At 39.7% G+C, this 26,027-nt stretch overlaps 1 protein-coding gene and 1 long non-coding RNA gene across 7 annotated transcripts in view; one reads left to right on the top strand and one right to left on the bottom strand.

Moving 5' to 3' along the window:
- Window positions 1–21,255, bottom strand: part of LOC131495638 (uncharacterized) — a 35,527-nt gene extending 14,272 nt beyond the window's left edge. For 2 of the 3 annotated variants that reach the window (XR_009254033.1, XR_009254035.1), the window contains exons 1-3: window positions 21,052–21,255; window positions 5,848–5,912; window positions 5,379–5,690 (exon numbers count right to left, since the gene is read on the bottom strand). This is a non-coding gene — a long non-coding RNA (uncharacterized LOC131495638). The remainder of the gene's footprint in view (window positions 1–5,378; window positions 5,691–5,847; window positions 5,913–21,051) is intronic. The other variant, XR_009254034.1, reaches the window with a different exon arrangement.
- Window positions 1–26,027, top strand: part of CENPF (centromere protein F) — a 100,144-nt gene that overhangs the window by 17,856 nt on the left and 56,261 nt on the right. For 2 of the 4 annotated variants that reach the window (XM_058700651.1, XM_058700648.1), the window contains exons 1-3: window positions 21,393–21,515; window positions 24,009–24,211; window positions 25,248–25,444. In XM_058700651.1, coding sequence (XP_058556634.1) covers window positions 24,050–24,211; window positions 25,248–25,444 — 359 coding nt within the window. In that variant the 5' untranslated portion in view covers window positions 21,393–21,515; window positions 24,009–24,049. Of the gene's footprint in view, window positions 1–21,392; window positions 21,516–21,679; window positions 21,803–24,008; window positions 24,212–25,247; window positions 25,445–26,027 lie in introns of those variants that run through there. The other 2 variants (XM_058700649.1, XM_058700650.1) reach the window with 2 other exon arrangements.

Below are 26,027 nucleotides of genomic sequence, written 5' to 3'. Positions count from 1 at the left end.
ACTACCATCTATACAGCTATACCAGCCAGAAACTTAGGAGCATCCTCGATGTCATAACTTCTCACCTTCTTCATCCATGCCATCTTAACAACCTTGAATCAGCCCACATCTTCTCATTGCCTCTGCCAGCACTCTGGGCCAAGCTATCAACATTTCCCACCTGGACCACTACAGTAATCTTCTAAGAGTTTGCCTACATTCCCTTCTCCGTGAGGCAGCCATTTTTCTTCAGGTTAAAAACCTTCAATGGCCTCCTACTGTGATTTGGAAGAAAGAAAAAAAAAGTCCAACTATTATACTAAGAGTTCTGCATGATCTGACCTTTGCAAGCCTCTCCAATCCCATATTGGGCCATTTCTCTTTTTCTCATTGTACCTAAGACATCCTGATTTTCTTTTAACTTCCTTATTTATGCCAAGCTCCTTCCTATATCAGGACCTTTGGTTATGCTCGTTCCTCTGCAAGGAACATAATTAACCTCTACTTTCCATGTAGTTGGCTCCTGATTCATTGAGGCTTAGTTCAAAGATCCCTTCCCTCCCCAGGTCTTCACTCATTCTCTGTATCAAGGTCCTCCAGAGAAACAGAGCCAAAAAGATAGATAGGTAGATAGATAGATAGATAGATAGATAGATAGATTCATACATACATACATACATACATACATACATATATTGTTGGGAGAGCAAGTCTGAAATCTGTGGGTCAGTCCAGCAGGCTGGAAACTCTCAGAAGCTGATGCTGTAGTCATTAGGCTTATTCCTTATCTTCCTCAGAGAAATCTGTTTTGCTCTTAAAGTTCAGCTCATTGGATGAGGCCCACTCTCATTATCTAGAATTGTCTCCTTTATTTAAAGTCAACTGATCTTGGATATTAACTACATATACAAAATATCTTCACAGCAACACCTAGCTTAGTATTTGACTGAAAAACTGGATACGAGAGCCTCATCAAATTGACACATAAAACTGTCATATCCTGCTAGAAGGATTTGACTCCTTTCAATCTTCATTTCTATGCCATTGGCATATGCATCTCATTTCCTCACGCCAGGTACCTTGATAAGGGCCTAGATTTTTTTCCTCATTACTATTCCCAAGGCTGGACTGAGGCATGCTTGACGGGGCAATAGAATTTGTAGGCTAGGGAATTGCCTCCATAAATTCCCCCTCACTTATATTTTTCCAGTCAAGAATTTTGCCACTTAGAGAGGATACTAAATTGTCACAAACATTGTCAAAATATAAACTCTACAAGTAGTAATAATAGTTACCTTGTTATTGGACATTCTAAACTGGTCTTGGTAAAGAAAGGGAAAGGGTCTGTCTATGGCACGGTTTTGAGTAAGGCTCACTCTTACCCTCAGAGGAAACTACCTTCTCCAATCCCTTCTCCATTTAGTCCCTACTGTGTACATCTTTGCCTTGATTTCCTCCTCTCTCTAAACCGTGGCTTTCTATGACTCTGAATATTCTTTTTTTTTTTTGTACTTGAACCTGATTATTCCAGAATACTTAATTAATGTCTGGTGTTTCCCAGATTAGCACCCAGCTGTGTTACTTAGTATTTGAGAATCCTGAAGTTTTCCTTGCAAGAAAATAGGTATCTTTCTTCTTCTTTCTTTTTTTTATAATGACATAACAGTAAAGCACCTTTCTCCTTATACCATAACAGGAAGAGTGCACATTATAAAATGACAGGGGAAAATTTTTGGGAAAGACAGAGCCTTGATCATTTTCCAGTAATTAATTAAGAGGCACATCCTACTGAAAACAATGCAAAATCGCCACCCTTTCCCAAAGAATGGGAGGGAGAGTAAAAATACAGGGTTTACTAACTGTAGTCAAGTAACTTCTTTAGCCATAATTATCCTAAGATTCCCAAACTTGGAAAAATCTAGGGTACTTGCAAATGGGAAACATATCAAGTGACCCCCACCTGCAATCTTTGCACAAATAAGCGATGGGCAGTGGGGGCGGGGGGAGGCTAGCTGGATGGTGAATCATGTGGGCCACTTGCTTTGCCTCCTTCTTGTGATAATGATCTTCTACCAACCCACTGAGCACCTCGGGGGGTGGGGGGAAGGCAGGAGTGGGGACAGGATATTATCTTCAATTTGGTCTACCTTGCTTTTCTTTAGAAGTACCAAGCGAAGGGAACAGAGGTTGAAATTAATGAGGTGGAAATGAGATTCTGAATTATCAGTGCATTTCAATTATCTCTGCTCACCCTTGCTGGTTGACCGCACTCAATTTCCTTTAGGCTTCCCTAGGTAGAGAAGTCTAGACTCATGAGAAAGAATTACTTCTCTTTCATGGGAGCTCTATTCCCTGTATCTACCTCTATTATTTTAAAGCGAGACTTAAAAAACTTAATGAGGCCTAAGTAGAACAACATTTTTACTTTTCATTTGTTGTCAAAAGCCTTGAAGACATTTTTGTCAATAGAGAAAGGGTTTTCCCTAGTGTCTTTGGACCATATTTCTAAAAAGCTTCTCCGTGTCACTTCTCTGCCTGTGGTCCCCAGAGTGTAAGTAACATAATACACCCTCTATGTACTACTTTCTTCCTCAGTTTCTCCTGCCCTTGTTGTAGAAATAGCTTTCATTCTTCAAGACTGCTTTTAAGTTCTAATGTCAGAGAACTTCTGCAAAAACCAGATATGGGCTTGATGTGCAGTGGATTGAGAAGGTGAAATAACATAATGCCCACATGCCATAGCAGTGAAAATTCAATTATGTTCTATCTCCATGGGTATAGTAAACAATGATGCACCAGGCAGAGAGATCATAAAGTTAATTCTTTTTTAAAGGAAAAGAAAGAGTATAGCTAGGGAAGAAAAGAGAAGGGTTTTTGTCTCTGGTTGACCAGCTAGCTCAAAGATCCTACCAGAAATAGTGAAAACTGCAGCCACTTCATGATGGCTTACAAGAAAGGGAATCTCATTGGTTTGAGGTCCTTTGTTTTAGTCTTTTTTCAGGACCTGGAGTGGGCCTGCAAGTAGGTAAAGTCTGGATTAAAGAGAAGTGAGGAGAGAGAATTCCAGTCAGAATGTGACAGGGCACAATGGTCAGAATGAGCACAGTGATGGTGGTGGTGGGGAGAGGGGTGGGCGCTGAGGAAGGTCGTCTGCCTAAGGGAAGGGCTGCCTCACAGGAGAAGGATGTAAGCCTCTTCTTTGAGGAAGAAGGGTCAGGGACAGTCTCGGTGTGACTGAGTAGTGGCCTGTGCTGGTTCTGTCTGGCAGAAAGCCTCCATTAAGAGCTTCTGAACTGCCAAGGAAATTAGTCCCCAATTCAGCCTAGTTAAAATTCAACCTCCTCCTCCAATCCCACTCCTTCAAGATCCTGTCTTTTGGCCATGAGACCTTTAAAATTGCTGGAATAATGGGGCAGAGAAGAAAAGGTTAACTGTTTTCTGTAAGCAATTAATTTGGGCATGCTATTTGAATAACTAGTATTCTAGTATTCTCTTAATTTGTTTTCCACTTGAAATTCAAAGCAGATTCATAACTACTCCATACAAGGACAAGATCTAGAGTTTTCTATCTGTCACCTCTATAGATGAATTATGTAATTACACACACACACACACACACACACACACACACACACACACATTTCCAGAGTTACAACTTATTCCCCTCATTCAGTTTCGGTAGGTTCTGACCTGGTGCCCTTCACCTTTTAAATGGTGAAGGCAGTAGAGGAAATCTTAGCATTTGACTTTCAGCTCATCATAAACATACAGCTGTATATACAAGTTGTGTAAGAAAGCACACAATTACCATACCACTTGAAATAAAAATTGGCCATTTCCTTCAGGAAAAAAAAAATGTTGGCCTAGGAATCTTGTATTATTCTCCTCCTTCTCCTTCTCCTTCCTCTTTTTTTCCTCTTAATTCTTGAAACCTACCAAGAAGATCCCAGGGAATGCATATAGTTTGCAAGTTTGGTTCTTGGTTATTCCAAAATACTCCTTTTTGGGATATACACGGATGTCTGGATCTTTATTGGATATGGTCTTTGCCCAGATGCCTAGCTCAGTCTGTTTTCTTGCTATTATCTTCAAGTGAAATCCAAATCTCTAGGAGGAGCTTAAAAAAAAATAATAGCACCTGGTCTGGCACTCAGAATCTTAAGGGCTGAAAGCCAGAGCAGATTCTCTAACTATAAGAATCAAACCATTCATCGTCTGCCCTTCAGGTCTGCCAGCCAAGAGGGAACAGGAAGCTTGCTGTGAGTCCAAGACTGTGGAATGCAAAACCCCAAGCAGTTACTTGCTGTGGTTTTAAGCTTTGTCCTGGAAGTTAAGAACACTGTGAATGCTCTTCTAAATAACATTCTAGCCAATAAATACCCACCTAGCACCTAAAGTCTTTGAACCTACTCTAGTATGCACTCTTTACACGATATTTCAGCACCACATTAGTCTTTAAGGAAAATTTAATATGGGTACTTGTGTACCAAGTACCCAGATTGCCTGCATGATTAGGTTTCTATTTAAGACTGAGCAGATCAAATACCCTCCCTAAAAATCCTTAGTAGGCATTTTAATGTTTTTTGGAAACCTCAGCTAGCTATTGGACAAACTTTCTCATGGGTCACCCTTGATTTATAGTTCACAGATTTGGATGGGGTGAGGGGGCAGTTTGAGAAGGATCTGAGTTTGCCATGTTTAACATGTATGTGCATTTAGACTGTATGCTTGCTGGCAATCCAATTTAATAGCTCATTTCCAAATCCTTTCTTGGAAAAGGAATGTAGATTACATAATCATGAAAAACAAACCTGTTGCCATCCAGCATGAGCTAACATGTTACAGTACTTTATGGCCGAAGGTTATTAAGCCAGCACCCAGTTTCTTGCACCAAGGGGAACACTGGGAAAGTGAAGGCCTGCCAGTTTTGTTAAAGGAATGCCACTTAGTGGTAACGACATAGGCAATTCACCTTTCTTGTTAGAGCACGCTGCCCGGGGACTTTGGGTTGATTAAATAAGTGTTCCTTGACCGCTGATTAGGACTGTGTGATCATTAGCAACTGAGAAGCCTATTAAAGCAATTCTTAAGATTAGCTGGTCTCAGTAGGAAGACCACCTTGGGTGTTCCTAGTCCTCAAGATTCCCATCAAATGCATCTTCTGCTGTGCGGCCTTCCCTGACACCTACACTTCTGGCCAAGAGAAGTAATGAGCCCTGATCTGGCGTGGCTGTCCACAAGCATACAGTGTCTGTTAAATTCAACCAAAGAATTTTGGTGTTCTGGGTTTTTTAATGTTTTCACTCCTGTGGCCTTGGGGATAAAAGCCTCTGACTTAATTTTAATGTGTATTTCCTGGCTTAAGAGCCATACCGCAGGTAACCCTCCGATTCAAATACCTTATAAGCTTACTTTGAGGTGGAAACATCACCTTCATTGTTCCGGTAGAAATCGCAGATGATTAGGTGACAACCAAGGCAGAACAGGAAGCAGCCGTCCTTTGAATACTGCATGGCATGTCGCTGAGAGCTTTACACGGATGATCTCACTTCGTTCTCGTAACCACCCTAGTAGGTGGATATGGGTGAAGAGACTAGTTTGCCCAGTGCCTCTCGGCCAGTAGTGGTGGTGCCGGGTTGGAGGCTGCTTTGGTTGGACACGTACTCCCCCGCCCTGGGCTGTATCTCCTGGTTATCACATGGCACAGGCACCTAGAGGACGAGGAACACACCCCTTAGTTGCTACGGTCAGCAGATCACCTTTATACGCCCGGAATGTGTAGTCTATCAAATTTGACTTCTGCATGAAATAATACTTTTCCTCCTGGGAATCAAAGAGCCCCATGCAAACCTGAAAAGTGCTGGTTACCTGTGTTTTTTTAAACAGTCAAGTGTTCTTGTTTTCTGGTTCGAAGACCTCAGAAGTGAATTCTCCTGGAAGGGAAAATATAAGGGTAATTTTAATGTTTTTTAAAGTTTATTTAGAGGCGCCTGGGTGGCTCAGTTGGTTAAGTGTCCAACTTCAGCCCAGCTCATGATCTTGCGGTTCTTGAGTTCGAGCCCCACATCATCGGGCTCTGTGCTGACAGCTCACAGCCTGGAGCCTGCTTTGGATTTTGTGTCTCCCTCTCTCTCTGCCCCTTCTCTACTCAAGCTCTCTCTCTTTCTCTCTCTCTCTCTCTCTCTCTCAAAAATAAATAAACATTAAAAAAAATTAAGCTTATGTATTTTTGAGAGAGTGAGTTGGGGAGGTGCGGAGAGAGAGGGAGTAAGAGAGAGTCCCAGGCAGTCTCCTTGTTGTTGGCACGGAGCCCTATGCAGGGCTTGAACCCACGAATTGTGAGATCATGACCTGAGGTGAAACCAAGAGTAGGACACTTAGCCGACTAAGCCACCCAGGAGACCCAATGTGAGTAATTTTAGATATGCTTTCTCTCTCAAGTATCTGACTAGCTGATACTAGCCAAGAGGGAAAAGTTAGGTTCCCTCAGTGGCTACTCCTCCGACTTCCAGGAGGCAAAGGAGACAGGAACAGTTTTACTCAATTTATTTGTGGCTCATTTGCTCTCTGCCTCTTCCAGTAAGCTTTTAGACGAGGAAAAACAAAGTGGTTATTCTCTCCCCTCCTCTCCTGATGTCTTTCTTTCACCAGGTAGCTGGGAGGGTACAGTTTGATAAATTTGCACTATTCGAATAGGGGCCCTCGGATCTCTCATTCACAAATTCTACATATTATTATTTATTGAAAATTTACTATGCGCCTGGCAACGAAGTGGGCAGTAAGGGTTCAAGACTCAGCTTCTTTAGTAGATACCTAGGGAACTGGATTCTGGTAAAGTCCAGCAGGCCTCAGATGCTGTTCAAATATTGCATTAACTCTCCAAAACAGTAGTGGTTTTAGGGTTGTGAGGTGAGGAGACAGTTAGGAATTAGGAAGGGTTAGCAGTGTGGAGAAGTCAGGGCTCCCCTGGGGAGAAAGTGAAAGGAAGGGAATCATCATAAGATATTTGTCTAGGGTTTTTCTGGTTGGAGAAGGGAGGACTGGAATATAAGGGGGCCACGGAAGTTGCTGGCTATTTATTCTGTGATATACAGAGGTACAGCGTACCTTTTCTGAAACCATGGCTCAGAGGCTCAGTATTTATGATGTCCCTTCTCTCCATGTCAACCAGGCCCCATCTAAATACACTAGGAGCCGAATTCATGTAATAGTTGTAGGGAGACCCCTCCCTCCCCCCACAAGGTAGGCTTGTCAGAGACTGTCACGTGTTAGCACTGAAAGTCCCATGTCTCTGCGACCCCTTCCTCCAGGGCATTTGGTCACATTGGTCCTCCTAACTGCTTCCTTGAAATTCAGCAAGCTGAACTTACGCAACCTTCATATGTATGTAGGGTAATATTTTGCTGAGAGTCAAGTAAGACAGTTTTAAAATGTTATATTCTCAGTTATTTTTTTTTCAGTGTCCTATACCTTAAAATAAAAACAAAAGAGCCTCCATCCAAATCCATTTAAAAATACTCCAGAACTATTCTCACCAATTTAGGGCACAAATGATGTAACTATTTCTCCAATATGGACTTCAAATAGAGTGACTATACAATTTAGCTGCCAAATTAAGATATTTTTAAGAATAAAAGGGGGACTAAAATGATTTAAAAAGTATAACTTTTAGCATATTTATTTACTGTGGCACCTGGGTGGCTAGGTCGGTTAAGCATTCGACTCTTGATTTTGGCTCGGGTCATGATCTCACAGTTCGTGAGTTCGAACCCCACACCCGAGTTCCCTGCTTGGGACTCTCTCTCTCCCTCTCTCTCTGCCTCTCCCCTGCTCTTGCTCTCTTGCTCTCTCAAATAAATAAATAAACTTAAAAAATATTTACCAACAAATTGGTTTTTTTATGTTGTTGGATCTATAAAACAGTTTTAGTAAAACCCATTTTCAAAAAAAGAATTGTTTCTTAAAAACCTATATATTCACGTATATTAAAATTAAAAAGTTTGAAACATTTATGTTGATTATCTGAACATTAAAAATAGTCTAAGTGGAATAATTGTTGTTGGTATATATTCATATACTTTATCCATTTTCTTGCTTTATCATTTGATTATAATCTGTTATTGAGATATTTCTGAAGAATGTATTTTTTCACTGTGGTCTTACTATATATGTATTTTTAAAATAAATTTGTCACACTCCCTATCAGTTGATTCCTCTCTGTAGTCCACAGTGTTTTCAACTGAAAAATTACTCTTCAGGTGGCAAGGCTCATAGTAAGCTCAGAATAAATTCTCCTAAGTAGAGGAAATTCTCAATTCTATCCTTTTTATTTTGAAATGTGTAAGTATTTCAGTCAATGTATTTTCACACATGATTTCTGTTTGCTTCTTTTCAGAGTAGATTTCTTTAACAAATACTTTTGTCAGGCAAAACTTGTCATAAGTTGTCTCTATTTATACTTAAAAATATTTTGTATAATGTAGATGCTTCAAAATTGTTAGCTTTTAGGATTCCATGCCATTCTAGGACAGAATATACATTTATGAAATAAATCAAGGAGCTCCACTAAAAAATTATTCCACAAGTTTGTATATTCCAAGGTGCAGTTGTAGAATTTCAAAATTAAATTTTATAAATTGATTAAGCCCTCATTGTTTAATTTATTCAATTCTTTCCTTGCTTTTATAGGATAAAGTTCAACATCTCGTTTCCAAATTTTGTTTTTAATAACTACCATTCTCTCAATGCTTCATGGAACATTTCTGCTCCATAAACATCTTATTTAGCAAGAAATTTATTGACAAAAGATAGAATGTATGCAGAATTTGTATTCATATGGTCCTCACAAAACAAATAATTTTATCTTCAAAGTTCAACTTTTTAATTGAATTCGCAGTAGTATTTACAATATGGCCAGATGAACTTTTTCACTTTGATTCCATGAATTTCATGAAAAAAATTGAACACTTACTGAAATTGATCAATTTGTAATTTGAAGCATCTGTTGAAACATAAAAAAAAGGGTCATTTAGCTGTCCACAGCTAAATTCTTCCATTAATGAAACTAAAGACATCAACAGTTGTTGCTTCCTATTTCATACAGGTCCAAGAAAATCTTAAAATAATGTCTAAGGTTTGAAGTAAATCCTGGAGCCTCTACAGCATCTTTATTTTTTTCCAGTTTTTCTTACTACAGGTCTCCTGGTGGATAGTAAACTGGTAAACATTTTAGGTACATTATATATTCGTCATCAACGTCACTGAGAAATGAAAATTCTGTACTTAATTTTTTTGCTAAGCCCACGTTTGTTTTGTTTCTTGAGTTCATGGCTGCTGATAGGGTTCATTGCAAAATCTTTAAAAAGCATTACCAAACAATAAAGTAAATAAAAGTAAATAAATACTTGTAGATTTCCATTGTCTAGTAAATGGCAAAACCATTTTAGCAGGATTGTTCATACCACTTGTATAAGTGCTTTGGCAGGCATGCTGAACCCCCACTTCCCACATACATTTCACATTCACCAAATTTCTCATTTCTCACATTTCACAGTGATCCCACCCACTGGCCTAACAACTTCATCATCTCCCAGGCACCACCAGGGACCAAGGCACGACTGATTCATACACCAGATGGCCACCAGGGGCAGCAGCAACAAACACTTCTCCCAATCCCAGGACCAGAAATTGTCCCATGCCACCTGGATGCAACCACTCTTTATCAGCCAGCATCCTGACAAAGGGGTGGAGTCGGTTAACTGTGTCAAGAAAGTTTTCAAAAAAGTGAGAGGCGTTATCATTGATAGTTCAGATTTAACTTGTTACCTGTTGAACCCTGTTTATTGCCCATGTACCTCACACACTACTAGAGAAGACCATGGTAGAATATGGAAGTACAAAGTGATCTACTAAACCCATCCTGGCTTATTCTAATACCACAAGAAATAATAATATCTTGTTAAAAGCAACAACCATAAGAACAACTCTGGGACACATGTTAAATCAGGGAGAGGCCAGGAAGTATATTCACTTTGTCTATTGACCACAGGAGTGCTTCATAAAATGACTTTCTGTACTCCCTCTTCAACCTATGAAATCAGAACTAGATATAGCCTCAACATTTGCATTTTTGGAAGGCTTTCCATGATATTCTTAGGGACACTAAAGATTTATTCCTGGTTTGGAAAATTCCTTCACCTCTTATTTCAAGGTGTCAAACCTGCTGTTTACAGAGATCAGGAGTATCACGCACTTTACTCCATGGTTTACCTAACACCTGGATCAAAACTGTTATTGAAAGTGAGCTAGAGACAAATTGAACTTAAATTCAGTCACATGATGATAAATACTGTCATTTCCTTTGGCAAACTTGTAAGCTGTGAGATTTATTTTTGGCTGTATCTTTTTTTTTTTTTTTTTTTGCAACTTGGACCTGTGATAACAGACACATTCTTTCTTTTGAGGATCAGGTTTCCAACCAAAGAATAAAAAATATACTGAACATTGATTTTTTTTAATGTTTACTTATTTTTGAAAGAGAGAGAGACCAAGTGGGAGTGGGGAGGGGCCAAGAGAGAAGGAGACACCTAATCTGAAGCAGCTCCAGGCTCTGAGCTGTCAGTACAGAGCCCGACGTGGGGCTTGAACCCACAAACCAGGAGATCATGACCTGAGCCAAAGTCAGACGCTTAACCAACTGAGCCACCCAGGTACCCCAGTGAACGTTAATTTTAATAGTTTGGAAGAAATAGGTACCAGGTAAGCATTTTTAAAAAATGAAATACTACTGAAAAATTTTGAATCTGTAAATTATTTCATTTCATTCATTATAATTTCTATTGCAAGAGTCCTGAGAATGTGTTTCTAATTTCTATAAGGGAATTGATTCCAGCATGATGAGGTTATATTTGTTTAGACGATTTTCTGTATTTGCGTACTTTTTTTGCCAGTAACTTCTATGAATTTTTAGAACTATCTTGATCTCACTGTCTTCAGGTACAAAATGAGGATTTTAGTCTAGTGGATGTCCAATCTTCATTCCAGTTTCTTAAATTCATCTTTCACATCTATTTTGAATGTTTGGAATTTCTTATCATGTACGTGTATTCTATATTATTTTATTAATAAGTATGGGCCATTATTTTTCAGTTATTTTCCTCTACTTTAAAGAAGCAAATGTTAGCTTAAAAAGGGAGTAAACAAGAACATTAGATAGATCAAGGGAATGGACTGAGGGAGATAGAAAAGCAAATGTAGAGTCAGGATCTATGGGACAGCAGTTATTTTTAAAGATTTTCTAAGGTATAGGGAATCACCTAGTGGTGGAAACAGAAAATGCTTTTTGAAAGTTTAGGATTTGGTTTCCTGTGCTTTAATTCAGTTCAGATCACTGAATAGTGTCCATATGGTTTGTAATCAATGTATTTAAAATATAGCAAGATGTTGAATATTTTTTGTAATCAACTTTTAAAATCATACTAATATGTCAAATATGTAATATTATCCTCAAGCCTTTCTTTCCTAGAGGGATCAAAAATCCCCTAATACTAAGTTTGAAAATTAATTCTTGTCCCAAAGAATGTGTTAAATTCATGGTTCTGTAGTCAGAAGAAGTCTAGATATGCACAAAACAAGCATGAAAGCATGACCCTTATCTACCAGAAATGCGTGGTCTAATCAGAACCAGGCAAATCTATTACGATTACACTTTTAATTTCACAGATGAGGTAGCTGACATTCCATCTACTTTACAGAGGCTTTTGAAACATCTGAGAAACCAAGATGGATTTTTCACTTGTCAAAAATAATCATATGTATATGACCCCTTCTACTTACTTTGGGTTTTCCTCAGATAAAGACTCAGACGGAAGTAGTTTTGGGAGGTGATAATTCCAGGAATCAAAGTGGGGGGACAGGGAGAGTGAGACATGGAAAGAGGAAGAGTCAGGGGAAGGGTGTTATTTCCCAATAACGTCAGCAGGCGCCAAGGGCTTGATTCTTCTGTGATCTCTCAGAATTGCACATGTGAAAGGTGGAATGTTGAGCCATGTATTCTCTGGCTCCTGACCACATTCATTACGATTGTCCCTGGAAACTATACTTATCCCTATATTTCTAGGCTGTGCTTGTGTGGTAGTTTAGCAGGCTCCCTTAGCTCCAGAGAAATCCCTGGATCAGAGAAGTGGAGTAACCCATGGCTTGCACTTGTGGCGGAAAGAGTCTGAGACCACACAGAGACGTCTGCTAGAGTGGTGGCTAAAATCACAGGTGGGCCAAGGGGATATCCCAGAAATACTTTCTATGACCACACCTTATCCTGCTCAGACCCGCTTGTCCCCAAATTAAGTTAATTCTGTCATTGTATCTTCAAAGTGCTGGCCACAATCTCTAAAGACTTTGTACAGAAAAATTTGTGGATCAGGCTATGGTGGTTCCTGCTATTATAGCTGGTCCCAAGGCCACGACTGATATTCATCAACTTTCTGCTCTACCATCCATTCTAGGTTTCTCCATCCTAGGCCGGCATCAGCTGACCTAATTTATTTGCCTGGTGGGGGGATTCCAGAACTTCCTCTCAGAGTGGTCAGGCCTTGGGTTGCCTTGCCCTCCTTGGACTGTGGTGGCTGCAATTACTTGTTCACTCTTATTAGCAGACATAAAGACACATAGGAGTATCCCCAGTGATTCCTCTGAGTTTCAGACATATTCTTCCTTCCCCTTTTTTGTAACAGCAAGCCTAGTTTCTCATGGTAATGTGGGTTGATTAACCGCACCAGTATTATAAGTCCTTTCTTTGCCTGCTGGTCCAATTGTGTTAATAACATAAACAAAAACAAAAAACCAACCAGCCAACCAAACAAACAAAACAAAGATCAGTTGTAGCTTCAGGGTTTGTGGGACGCTTTTGTGTCACAGGAGTAGTGAACCCCACTTCCCACTTTACCCAGTAGAGCCCAAAGTAGAAGGGGAGGCACACATGGGTTATTGGGAATGATAGTGAGAGGGGCTAATTTGTGTTCCTTTCCTTGGAATCTGGACCTGGGTATTCCAGCTGTTGAAGACACAACTTGCTTTATCGGCTCAATACAGATAGTGCATTATGGAGGATGTTCCCCTAACTCTACAGGATGCTATGCCTAAACTAGCACCTTAATAGGCCACTCCAATGTGGTATCTCGATTAGTTTCATAGTACCAAAAGCCAAGTGGCTTCAAACAATAGACATTTATTGTCTCGCAGCTCTGGAGCTAGAATCTGAGATGACAGTGTCGGCATGAGTGGTTCCTTCTGAGGGCTGTGAGGGAGAATCTGCTCTGTGCCCTTCTCCTGGCTTCCAGTAGTTGGCCAGCACTCCTTGGTGTCCCTTGCCTTGTAGCAACTCCATCCTTTTCTTGGCATTCTCCCCATGTCTCTGTATCTGTGTCCAAATATCTCCTGTTTATAAGGACATTGTCCTAGTGGATTAGGACTCACCCTAACAACCTCATGTTAACTGATTACATCTGAAATAACCCTCTTTTCAATCGAGGTCACATGCTGAGGTGCTAGGGATTAGGACTTTCACATGTGAAATTATGGGGGCACTATTCAACCCATAACAGTAGCAGACCAGCTACTTCCAGGAAATAGGCAGGATATGGTAGTACGAGCAATCCTATGGTCACATACACATTTCTCAGTAGGTCCCCTGGTTGAAGGCAATTTTATGTAAGATTCCATGGCTGGTAGAGGCTCTGTAAAAAGAAAAGATCAACCCACCTCTGGAGTAGGTATTGATTCCTGCAGAGTGGAAGTGGGGGAGATCTAGTGCAAAACTGACTTGCCACTCAGAAGCTGGTTGTTTCTGTATCCATGCTGGAAAGATATCTAGAAAATCTGCAAATATTTAATAAACAGTATGTTTCTAGGGGCACCTGGGTGGCTCAGTTGATTAACTATCCGACTTCAGCTCAGGTCATGCATGATCTCATGGTTCATGAGTTCGAGCCCCACGTTGGGTTCTGTGCTGACAGCTTAGAGCCTGGAGCCTGCTTCAGATCCTGTGTCTCCCTTTCTTTCTGTGCCCTTCCCTCGCTCATGCTCTGTGTCTCTCTGTCTCTCAAAAATAAATAAAGGTTAAAAAAAAATACTTGAGCTGAATGAAAATGAAAAGTCAACAAATAAAATTGCTGTCACCAGGTAAAGTTAATATAAACTTGAAACGCTTATGTTAGCAATAGAATAAAGATCTAAAATCAGTTATCTAAACTTCCACTTTAAGGAGCTAATAAAAAAATTAAACTTAAAGTAAGTATAAAGATAAGAGTAGAAATCAATGAAATTGAAAATGGAAAAATATTAGAGAAAAAAATCAATAAAATCAAAAGCTTGTTCTTTGAAAAGATCAATAATGTTAATAAAATTCAAGCTGGATTGATGAGAGACAGGGTGGAGGAAAGAACACAAATTATTAGCATCAGAAATGAAAGGGAGGAGTGCCTGGGTGGCTCAGTCCGCTAAGCGTCTGACTTCGGCTCGGGTCATGATCTCATGGTTCATGGGTTCGAGCCCCGTGTCGGGCTCTGTGCTGAAGGCTCAGAGCCTGGAGCCTGCTTCAGATTCTGTGTCTCCCTATCTCTCTGCTCCTCCCCCACTCATGCTCTGTCTCTCTTTCAAAATAAATAAACATTAAAAAAAAAAGAAATGAAAGGGAAAAGATAATTCATCTGATAAGGCCACTAAAAGGATAGTAATAGAAGATTTTGAAAAACTATGTTCCAATAATTTTGGCAACGCAGATGAAGTAGAAACATTCCTTGAAAGACACAAACTACTGAAACTGAATAAAGTAAAAATAGACCACTTTAATGACCTCTTTTCAATTAAAAATTTTAATTCCTAATAAAAAACCTGCATAGAGAAAACTCCAGGCCTAAGCATTAAAGAATAAATGATACCAGTTCTATGTAAACTCTTCCTGAAAGACATAAGGACGAAATGCTCCTCAACTAATTTTATGAGGCCAGATTTAACCTGACACCAAAACCAGGCCAGTTTTAACCATACTTAATGATACAACAAGATGGAAAACTATGACCCAATATCTCTCCTATACATAGTTGCAGAAATCTTCAAGAAATATTAGCAAGTCGAATTCATCAACATATAAAAAAAGGATGATATACCACACCAAGCGGCATACATAACAGTAATTCAAGGTTGTTAACAGTTGAAGATCAAGCAGTGCAATCCCCATGATACCCGAATAAAGGAGAACTACCATGTGATCTTCTCAATAAGTTCAGCAAAAGAGTTTGATAAAATCTAATAACCTAACACCATGATAAAAATGGTCAACAAACTGAAGCAGAAAGAAACTTCCTTAAGCTGATAAAGGGCATCTATAAAACTTTATAGCTATCATCATACTTCGTGATGAAAGACTGAATGTTTTTCCCTAAGATCAGAAAGACAAAAAAGATGTCCACTCTCATTATACTATTCAACATTATACTTGAGGTCCTAACCAATGAAATAAGGAAGGGAAGAAAAATAAATAGAAAACATATAGATTGGAAACAAGGAAGTAAAACCATGTTGAGTTGCAGATAACCTGTAGAATATAGTAATCTACAAAACAGCTACTAGAACTATTAAGAGATGTTATGAGTTGAATTGCACCCCGCCCCCCCCCCAATTTACATGTTGAAATCCTAATTCCTAGTACATCAGAATGTGACTTTACTTGGATACAGGGTCTTTACAGAGTTAAAATGAGGTCATCAGGTTGGGCCCTGTTATGGACTGAATGTTTGTATCCTAGCTGATTAATATAAGACAGGTTAGCAAGTTTGCAAGATACAAAGTCATTTTACAAAAACAAATTGATTTCTTTATACAAGCAACAAAATACGAGAAACTAAAAATTTTTGAAGTCTGCTTACAATAGCATGCAGAAAAGGAAATACTTGTGGATGAATATAACAACATATGTATGTACCCTGAAAATTATAAAACACTGCTAAGAGAAGTATTATTTAGAAGACAGAAATAATTGAAGACATATACCGTGTTAATGAACCAGAAGATACAATATTCTTAGATCCTTCAAATTGATCTACAGATTCAATGCAATCCCAATCAAAATTCCAGGAGGCTTTTGGAAAAGTTAGGATTCTTATTCTAAAATGTTTATGGAAAATAAAGGTCCTAGACAATTGAAAAAGGTCCTAAAACAATTTAAAAAGATCATAGTTAGAGAGCTTATAGTACTTAATTTAATGACTTAATTATAAATCTACAGTAATCAAAACAGTATGATACAGTTGTAAAGATAGACAATACAGGTCAGTAGAACAGTATAAGGAGGCAGAAATAATGTCCCTGTTTGTGTGTTCATTTAATTTTCAATAAAGGCACTAAGGTAATAATAGAAAAAGGATATGGTATTAGAACAACTGGATCACTATATGGAAAAATGTAAACTTTGACCTTTATATCATGCCATACAAAAAATAAAACTCAAAATGGATCAGAGACTTACAGGTAAAAACTCAAATTATAAAATTTCCAGAAGAAAATATAGGACAGTCTTTGAAAATTTGAGATATGTGTAAATTTCTCAGATCCAACTCAAAAAATCATGACCCATGAAAGAGAAGATTGAATTGACTCTATCAAAATCAAATTTCTGCTTTTTGAAAGACATCAAACACATTTGGAGCAAATGTTTGCAAACTGTGTATCTGACAAAGGCTTTGTGTTCAGAATATATGATCTCATAGGGAGAAGACCAGCAACTCAATAAAAATATAGGCAAAATATTTTAAGAGATACTTCACAAAAGAAGACATACAGCTAGCTAATAGGTACACCAAAAGATGGTCAACATATTAGTCATCAGAGAAATGCAAATTAAATCCACTGTGTGTATGTAAACATACACACTGAGCAGAATGGCATAAATTAATGACTACCAGTACCAGGTACTGGTGAGGATGTGCATCAGATCGAACCCTCATACACTGTAAAACATACAAGCACTTTGGGAAAGATTTTGGGCATTTCTTAAAACGTTAAGCATTCACTTACTATTTGATGCGGTAATTTCACTCACATGTATTTTACAAGAGAAATGAAAACCCACATTCATTCACAAAGCTCGTATGCAAAAATATAGAAGCTTTATTCATAATTCCAAATAGGAAACAACACCAATGTCAATCAATAGGATAACCTGATTGCATATCCATGCAAGGAAATATTATTAAGAAGTTCAAAAAAATAAATGAGGAGGAGTCTCAAAAATATTATGCTGAGCCAAAAAAGCCAGACACAAAAGAGTAATGGAATTACATAATGTAATTCCAGTTATATGAAGCTCTAAAAAAACCCCACAAATTTAATGTATAGTGATGGAAAACAGATCAGTGGTTGGAGTGTATCTTGGACTTTTGGGGGGTAGATACCTGGAAAGGGCACAAGGAAACCTTCTGGTGTGAAGGATTATTTAAATGTTGATTTTGATGTTGCTTACAAAGGTGCATGTATTCTTCAAAATCCGTTGCACGATACACCTAAAATGAGTGTATTTTATGTGAACTACATCTCAATAAAAATTTGAATATAAGATATAGATTTTCAAAACAGATAAAAACAAAATAAAATCATGTGCTGCCTCCAAGAGAAGCATCTAAAGCATGTAGACACAGAATTGTCGCAAATAAGAAGGTGGAAGAATAGGGGCGCCTGCGTGACTCAGTTGGTTAAGCGTCCAACTCTTGATTTTGGCTCAGGTCATGATCTTGAGGTTGTGAGATTGAGGCTCCACCCAGTGTGGAGCCTGTGGAAGATTCTCTTTCTCCCTCTCTCTCTGCCCCACCCCTGCTCTCTCTCTCTCTCTCTCTCTCTCTCTCTCTCTCAAAAATAAAAAATAACAACCAAACCAAACCAAAATAACAACCACCAGCACCAGCATCACCACCGATATTGTTCCTGCCTCATAGAACTTATATTGTAGTGAGGGAGGCAATCTCAAGATCAGATACATACCTGTAAAACTAAAATGTCTTAAGTCTCCTTATAGCTGAAACATCATTATGAAATAATAAAAAACAAATTGCTGCTTAAAATAATAGGTTATATTGTCTTCAGGATTCAGAGAGCTTTTATTTAGAGAAAGAACTTTTATGGTTGTTGTTGTTTTTTTTTTTTTTTGAGGGGTGGGGAATAATTGATTAAAAGGAGGATGACAACTTATTTAATCGAACCTGAAAAGGAAATGGAATGTTATGAGAGAGATGTGATGCTTGCTGGAGGGAATGTAGCTTGAGAAAGTATTTATTAAAGGGAAATATTTGAGCAGTGTTAAGTGCTATGAGGAAGATTCAGGAAAGTAGGAGCAGTGGATGATTCCAGTTTACAAGGGCATTATTGAGAGTCAAGTTTCTGAAATGCAAGGGGCTCCAAACACAGAGTGGTCATTCAGCCTTTGAATCAGAAATATGCTTCCTGTGGTTGTAGCAGGAAAAACGGAGAGAAAAATGGTTGTTGATTTGGGCAAGGTTGTAGATGTCAGTGACAGGCAGTTGAAGGTGTTCCTGTCAGACGTCTTTCATTTTCTGTGAACTGGGAGATAAGGTCATCTTCTGAGAGCCAGAGTGGAGATGGTAGTTGGAGGAGATTAGAGAAATTCTGGACTTGGGACAAAGGGTTGTCCCAGTTAGAGGTCATACATTTAAAGTGGTTCCTATCTGCACAATCCTAGGATTTTTCTCCAGCCCCATTGTGTAGCAATAGGACTCTTAGGAAGGGTCTGGACAGGTGCATGCATATAAGTTTGGGGAGACAAAGAGAACAAGGGGTAAGAGAGTGGATACTAGTAAAAGGAGTAGTTTAAGTGATGGACCCTGCAATCTAAGCTGGAGAGGAAAAGATAGACTCAAGAGCACCGATTGATTGGCAGAAAGTAGAGATGGTGGACGAATAAATTAGTCCAGAGAGTAGACTGGCTCAGTGAGGGAGCAGCTTTAAAAAGAGAAGTGAGGGACTAATTTCACTTAGCATAATACCCTCCAGTTCCATCCACATAGTTGCAAATGGCAAGATTTCATTCTTTCTGATTGCCGAGTAATACTCCATTGTGTGTGTGTGTGTGTGTGTGTGTGTGTGTGTGTGTGTGTATGCCACATCCATTTATCCATCAGTGGACATTTGGGCTCTTTCCATACTTTGGCTATTGTTGATAGTGCTGCTATAAACATGGGGGTGCATTATGCTAAGTGAAATTAGTCAGTCAGAGAAAGACAAAAATCATATGACTTCACTCATATGAGGACTTTACGAGAGAAAACAGATGAACATAAGGGAAGGGAAACAAAAATAATATAAAAACAGGGAGGGGGACAAAACAGAAGAGACTCATAAATATGGAGAACAAACTGAGGGTAACTGGAGGCATTGTGGGAGGGGGGATGGGCTAAATGGGTAAGGGGCACTAAGGGATCTACTCCTGAAATCGTTGTTGCACTATATGCTAACTAATTTTGATGTAAATTTTTAAAAATAAAAAATAAAATTAAATAGAAAACAAAGAAAAGTGAGGGAGTTGAAAATAACTCTCATAAGACATCTACGTTTGGTTGGATGGGATTCACCCCCTTAAAAATGGGGAAAAATAGCAGGGGAAGGAAACCATAATTGAAATCACAGAATAGTCTCCATCACACGGTTCCTCTGTTCAAGAAGTCAATGTATCTCTTTACTGATTATTATAGATGAATGTAGTACAAGGTTTGTCTATACAGTGACCACCCAATAGTTATCTACCAAGTAATGAATAAATAAATAGTAAATGTCATCCTTGAAAATCCTCTATTACATGTCTTTCTGGTTCCTCAGGTAGCTAATAGTTGAATAATTACCCAGGGAAGCAATGGAATTGTGATTGGTGCTGGAATCAGAATTGGGTTCAAATCCCAGAACAACCAGATGCTAGATTGATCATGGCAGTGTCTAGTAAAAGTTCTCCTCACCTACTGGCTCCCTCCCTTTGTGGGGGGATTCAAGGGTAGTGGAGAACAAGGTCTTTGTCCAGATGGTGGTTTTACATCCCAAGATGGTCTTAATTTTTATGTACAAAGTTATTGGGAAGTTAAGAGATACAAAAATGAATTAAAACAGATTTTACTCCAAAGGAATTTTCGAGACTGATAGGGGAGACAGACATAAATATAATGTATACACCAATTTCTAAGAAAGACATAGAAAATCATTATTTTTTTAAATGTTGGTTTATTTTTGAGAAAGTGAGAGAGCGCTAGAGAGAGAATTCGAGTGGGGCAGAGGTAGAGAAAAAGGGACAGAGAAAATTCCAAGCAGGCTCTGCACTGCCCCACATGAGACTGGAATTCAAAAACCATGAGATCATGATTTGAGCTGAAATCAAGAGTGGGATGCTTAACCAACTGGGCCACCCAAGGGCCCATGGAAATAGTTATTTCTAAGAGCTGGGTGAAAATAGGGAGTTTTTATGAAGGAAGTGGCATTTGAATTGGGTACTGAAAGATGAGCAGAAAAGGTAAAGGGCCATCTAAAATGCAGTAACCATCTAATGAAAGGTAGAGAGAGGGTTACAGAAAGTTTGTAATGTATCGAGGAGGGCAACAGCATCAGAGATACATTAACAATTCATTCTTTTGCTCCTGTCTTCAGAATCTTATTTTTTGTTGACTAGGGAAATAAAACAAGTACACAAACATACACAAAACTAGTGGGCTTCATATAAAGGAGAGATAACATCTACTTTTGGAGATTCTTCTGGCTGCAATGTCCTCCCCTGAATCCAGCTAATAAGCGTTCAGAATCACCTCTTTAGAATACGACCAACGGGACAACGCAGTTAAGCGTGACATCCTGTATACTCTAGATTCAATTTCAAATTAGGGAGCTTCTATGTGCCTCAATTACCTTTTAAATAAAATGGAAACACTTTCCTCAAAGAATTGTTAAGAATGACACTGGAAGAAGAATGCATGGCAAGCATAGTACCTCATATCTATGTCCTAAATTACATATTTAAAAATAAGTAGATACCTAGTGCGCAGCATTAAGAATGTTCGCCAGCCCGCACAATTCCGCCGGCTGTAGGTGATAGACCACACCCTCCTAATCAGCCGGGCCGGTTCCTACTCTCCTGCGGAAATAGCGGTTCCAAAAGGCCTTCAGACTCTGCAAGAGCACGTGGGCTCCGCCTCCCCACAACAACAAAAAAACACTGTAACTCTGGTGCCCGCAGGTTGGGTGGTGAGGGCTTGATTTTTAAATCCGTCCGAAAGAACCAATCAGAGCGACCGTCCGAGTGCGCGGAAGCCGATTGGTTTGTAGCTACTTACGGCAACCAATAGGCGTGGAAGTAAGTTCCGTCGGTCCCGGAAGGGGGCGAATCGAAAACGGGTGGCGACCGCGGGCAGTTTGAGTTGGAACCTGGGCTGAAACCCGCGGAGGCTGCGCCGGAACCCGACTCTCCCACGGATCGTCTTTCTCTCCCCGCCAGCAAGGTGAGTGTCCTGCGTGGGTCGTGGCTTCGGCTGCAGGCCTGGGGGAGCGGCTGACTTTCTGTCCGAGGACCCGCGATCCCACAGGCATCCGCGCTCCGTGGCCCAGGGGATGTAGCGGTCCACCCCCTCCCACCTGACGGGACCGGAGGATCAGCCTGGCTGGGGTGAGGTTTTTAGGGCCGCTCTGCTCCTGGGAAAGCTGTGCTCGCACCACTGTCCGCAGACCCAGCTCGCTCACGAGCTCGCACTCTGGGGGATCGGTTTCCTCGTGATAAATGAATTATAAGGTAAATGAATTATAAGGTAAATGAATTGGGGACCAGCAGGTATTTTCCTCGCAGCCGTCTACGTCCCCAGCCAGTGGCTTCTTGGGTTTTCATCTGCCCGGTGGGTTGGTGTGCCTGCTGCCTCTTGCGAGAGCATTTCTCCTGCCTTCCACTTTTATTTGGGCACGCTTGGGTGCCTGGCTCTGTTATGTTATGAGGACCCAGAAATAAACGACCTGAGTCCTATCCTTGAGCCTGGTCTAGAGGACCAGGCTGAGTTTTAACTCTTAGGCCTAGCCGTTGCTCTGTAGGCGGGGACTCCGCTTTCTTGTTGGAGTTGGGAGATTCTGATAAAGGGAAAGCGTGAAAATGGGCCTACAGTGCGTGTTTTGATTCGGGCATAAAGAGTGCCTTCCACATATTTAAGATAGAGCATTTTCTGCAAAATCCTCCTTACAGGAACCTTGACATCTAGGGCTTTTCTTCAACTACCCACCCTCCTTTACACCTGTTGCTTCTTACATCTTAATCTGGAGATTTACAATTTTTTGTCATTTGCCCAGTGCTTGGGTAATGATTGTTGGTGATTGATGCCCTCATCTGTCAAAGTATGCTGTAATCAAAAGTAGCTTGGGTCTGATGATTGTTTTAACCACTTCTTTATAGCAGTATCTTAGATTTGGAAATGCAAAAGCATTCAACTTGCCAGTTTTCCTTCTGTTTATTTTCCTCATCTCTATCATCTTTCTAAATTGCTCCTTTTAATATTTTTTTGGTGATGGCATCTGATGTAATGAGTTCAGTGGCTAGCATAACTGTTTAGGACAGTTATCATTGTGTGCCTCTGGGGTATTGTACTCCCATCCCTGAATGAGCAAGCTAGATTGAACTGAAGGAGAAGCCTATTGTGGCAGTGTAAATTGTCCTTTGTTGGTGGAGAGGCATGAGCTTTCTTTCAGCAGTTTTTGGGCAAATAGGAGTGGAGTTTAAGATGCTGCGTTCAAAGAATTGAGATCTGCAAAAAGAAAAAAAAAAAGCTGGCGGAGAAAACACAGCTTTCCAAGAACTTTGCTTCTGTTTTTTAATTTTTTTGAATGTCTTTTTTTTTTTAATCATTCCTAGTTCTTTTACCAACTGTTTATTAGTTGTTCTGATAAAAAGTTTCATGGGTGAAGTCAATTGAAGCAGGACACTACAATGTTTGTGGATTTCATTTAGTAAAAGAGATTCTCACCTTGTTGCCCAAATAACTGGAAAATGGATGCTTTTCTTTCATTTAAGTTCTAGAGGCAAACGAATAAAGAACAATTACCATACTTTTCTTCCAGATGATTTAAATATCCTAAGATGTGGCCGAGAAGGAGGTAGGCCACTTCTCTCTTGGTACCACAGGCTGAAATATACAAATGAAGTGTTTTTGACAATAAATATAATAGCTAACAGGTGTAGAACACTCATCAGGAAATATAGTACTGTTGTAAGCCTTTGGGAAGTCACCACCATTATTATCCATATTTTACCAATGAAGAAACCAAGGCACAGAGCAGTTAAATAACATGCCCAAGGTCACACACAGCTGAGCTGGGATTTGAATCACTGAGTCTATATACTGGTTTCCTCATCAAGGTCTCTCTGGAGCATGTCTTTACTGCATTGTGCAATGACTCTAGCACTAATACTACACTCGCTCTTTGTTCATTCATGCATTAGCTCAACACATAACTGCTTGGAAGGAGAGACAGGGTAGCTGTGTCATGAGAGACTATGACCAGGAGATATGACCAGGTTATGTATCTCCCCAGGGAAGGCTTCCCAGAGGAAGAGGGACAAAGTATAAGTGGCAATGATGTGAAGAGGGAAAGAAGAGCATTTGCAAAATAACTTATCATGAGTTTTATTTGTTTATAGGATCTATTTCACCTGAGACCTCATAGCAAAATACTCATGTTTTGTGTAATAAAAACAAACGGAGTGGCAGAAAGAAGGTAGGTCAGAAATGAAATTTGAGAAATAGGAAAAACAAAGCCAGGGAAACCGAACAAGCATCTTATGTACTTCACCATTAGAGTTATTGGTGGTCACTTTCAGGGGATGGAGAAGATAGATGTTATACTTCCTTATCTTTTGAAATGCGAGGTTTTGAAACTCCTCAGAGACTCCCTAGTCTCTGAGACTTGTAAGTTTCCTTTTACTGTATTAAGCACAACAGTCTGCTTACTCTTTTCAGTTTACTTATAAATGCGTGAATAGTAAAGAAAGGAGAGCAAAATGAGCTGGGCTTTGGAAGAATGGAAAGAGGGCCTGCCTACAAGAGCGCTCCAGAAAATTCAAGAGCTGGAAGGACAGCTGGACAAATTGAAGAAGGAAAGGCAGCAACGGCAGTTTCAGCTTGAGACTCTGGAGGCCGCGCTGCAGAAGCAGAAACAGAAGGTATCAGTGAAACGCTGGTATTTAAACCTTGTCACTTATTTGAGCTTGGTCTGAAATTTCGAGAAAAACGATCATGCTGTCTTCAGGTTGTATTCCGCCCCTCTCCTTTTTTCAGTCATTTGTATTTTAATTGCCTCATTTTCTTCATCCTCTGTCCTCATTTCTGCTTACCTGCTAAGATTCAGAGCTGCTGAGTTCCATTTTAACTCCGTTTGGGACCACACATTGGAAATTACTTTTGTACTCTGTACCCACATGGCCAGAATTCTCCAGCTCCGAATTTAGGGGCTAGTATTAGAGCCCTTTGCAGTCCAAATGGATATCACTTTCTGATAGTGGGCTTTTCACTTGGTATTCCCAGTCCTCTTCTCTTCTGGGCTAGAAAATGAAAACTTAGAGGTGCCTGGGTGGCTCAGTCGGTTAAGCATTTCCGCTCAGGTTGTGATCTCATGGTTCATGGGATCGAGCCCCACGTAGGAGCTCGGAGCCTGCTTGGGATTTTCTCTCTCCCTCTCTCTCTGCCCTTCCCTCATGCTCTCTTTCTCTCAAAATAAATAAATAAACTTAAAACAAAATAGAAAATGAAAATTTAAACAGTGCTTCTTCCTTACCTCTGCATGAGCCAACAAGGTAGTGGTATAGTCACTGCTTCTAAAACGTCTTCACTAGTGGGAGAATTTTTACAGTAACTGAGTTTAGCAGCCAGACTTTGAAATGAATTGCTAAGGGAGGTTTATAGGGTTTATTTTTGATTTTGTTATCTTGAAAGGACATTAAAGCCTCCCTTTCTAGGAAAGGTACGTGTGTAGCCCTGACCAAAGATAATGTAATCCATGACTTTGTAGAACTTTAATGTCTATAGGCTACCAAGTGGGGTCATTTAAAATTTCTGTGTTCTTCGTGAAGCACTGACATGTGCATTGTAGCAACCACATCTGAGAAACAATAGTTGTCAGTGTTGAGCTCAGATTTACAAATAATGCTTGGTAGAATCACAAAGTAAGAGACCCGTTTCTTTCTGCACAATCTCCATTAGGTTGAGCATGAAAAAACTGAGGGTGCAAACCTAAAAAGGGAGAACCAGAGCTTGATGGAAGTATGTGAGAATCTGGAGAAGACCAAGCAGAAAATTTCTCATGAACTTCAAGTCAAGGAGTCACAAGTGAATTTCCAAGAAGGACAACTGAACTCCAGCAAAAAACAAATAGAAAAACTGGAACAGGAACTGAAAAGGTAATTTTTTTGAATGGTATTTTTATGGATGTCATTTATATGTGTTCGTCAGATGCATTTTTATCTTTTCCTTTAATGATATAATTATGAATTGCAGTTTTTTCCACCAGTGGAATAAACAATGATTTGAGGAAAAGTAATTCTTCTGTACTTCCTATCATCACATGGCTTAGTACTATATAAATTCGTTAAATGGCTTTTTGCTTACTCATTTCTTTGTTCAGGATCTGTTTATTAAGCTGTCTCATGTGCAAGACACTGTGTTTGTTACTGGGTGGTATAATAAATAACGCCAAATCTCTCAACAGTGAGTACTGAAAAGGCGGAGGGGAGTGAAAGCATGGCTAATACTGATGGCTTCTGTTTCCTCTGAGTAGAAAAGCTGTTGCGAGAATAAGAGAGAGAAGTAGGGGGTTTTAGAAGGACCTGGGAACACTCAGGGTCTAGCTGAGATTGGAGTCTAGGAGTTGATAGTGGGGCCCATCTATAGAGTTGTACACTTTTTATTTCCCCGTCAGCATCTGCGATGTAAATGCTAAGAATGCGAATGGGAGGTTTGACTTAGGGTTGTTTTCAGCCAGGG

This window comes from Neofelis nebulosa, chromosome 15 (assembly GCF_028018385.1).
Source record: "Neofelis nebulosa isolate mNeoNeb1 chromosome 15, mNeoNeb1.pri, whole genome shotgun sequence".
NCBI classification, from domain to species: Eukaryota; Metazoa; Chordata; class Mammalia; order Carnivora; family Felidae; genus Neofelis; species Neofelis nebulosa.
Note: the sequence above shows the minus strand (reverse complement) of the source record. Positions and strands in the feature narration are given on the sequence as shown.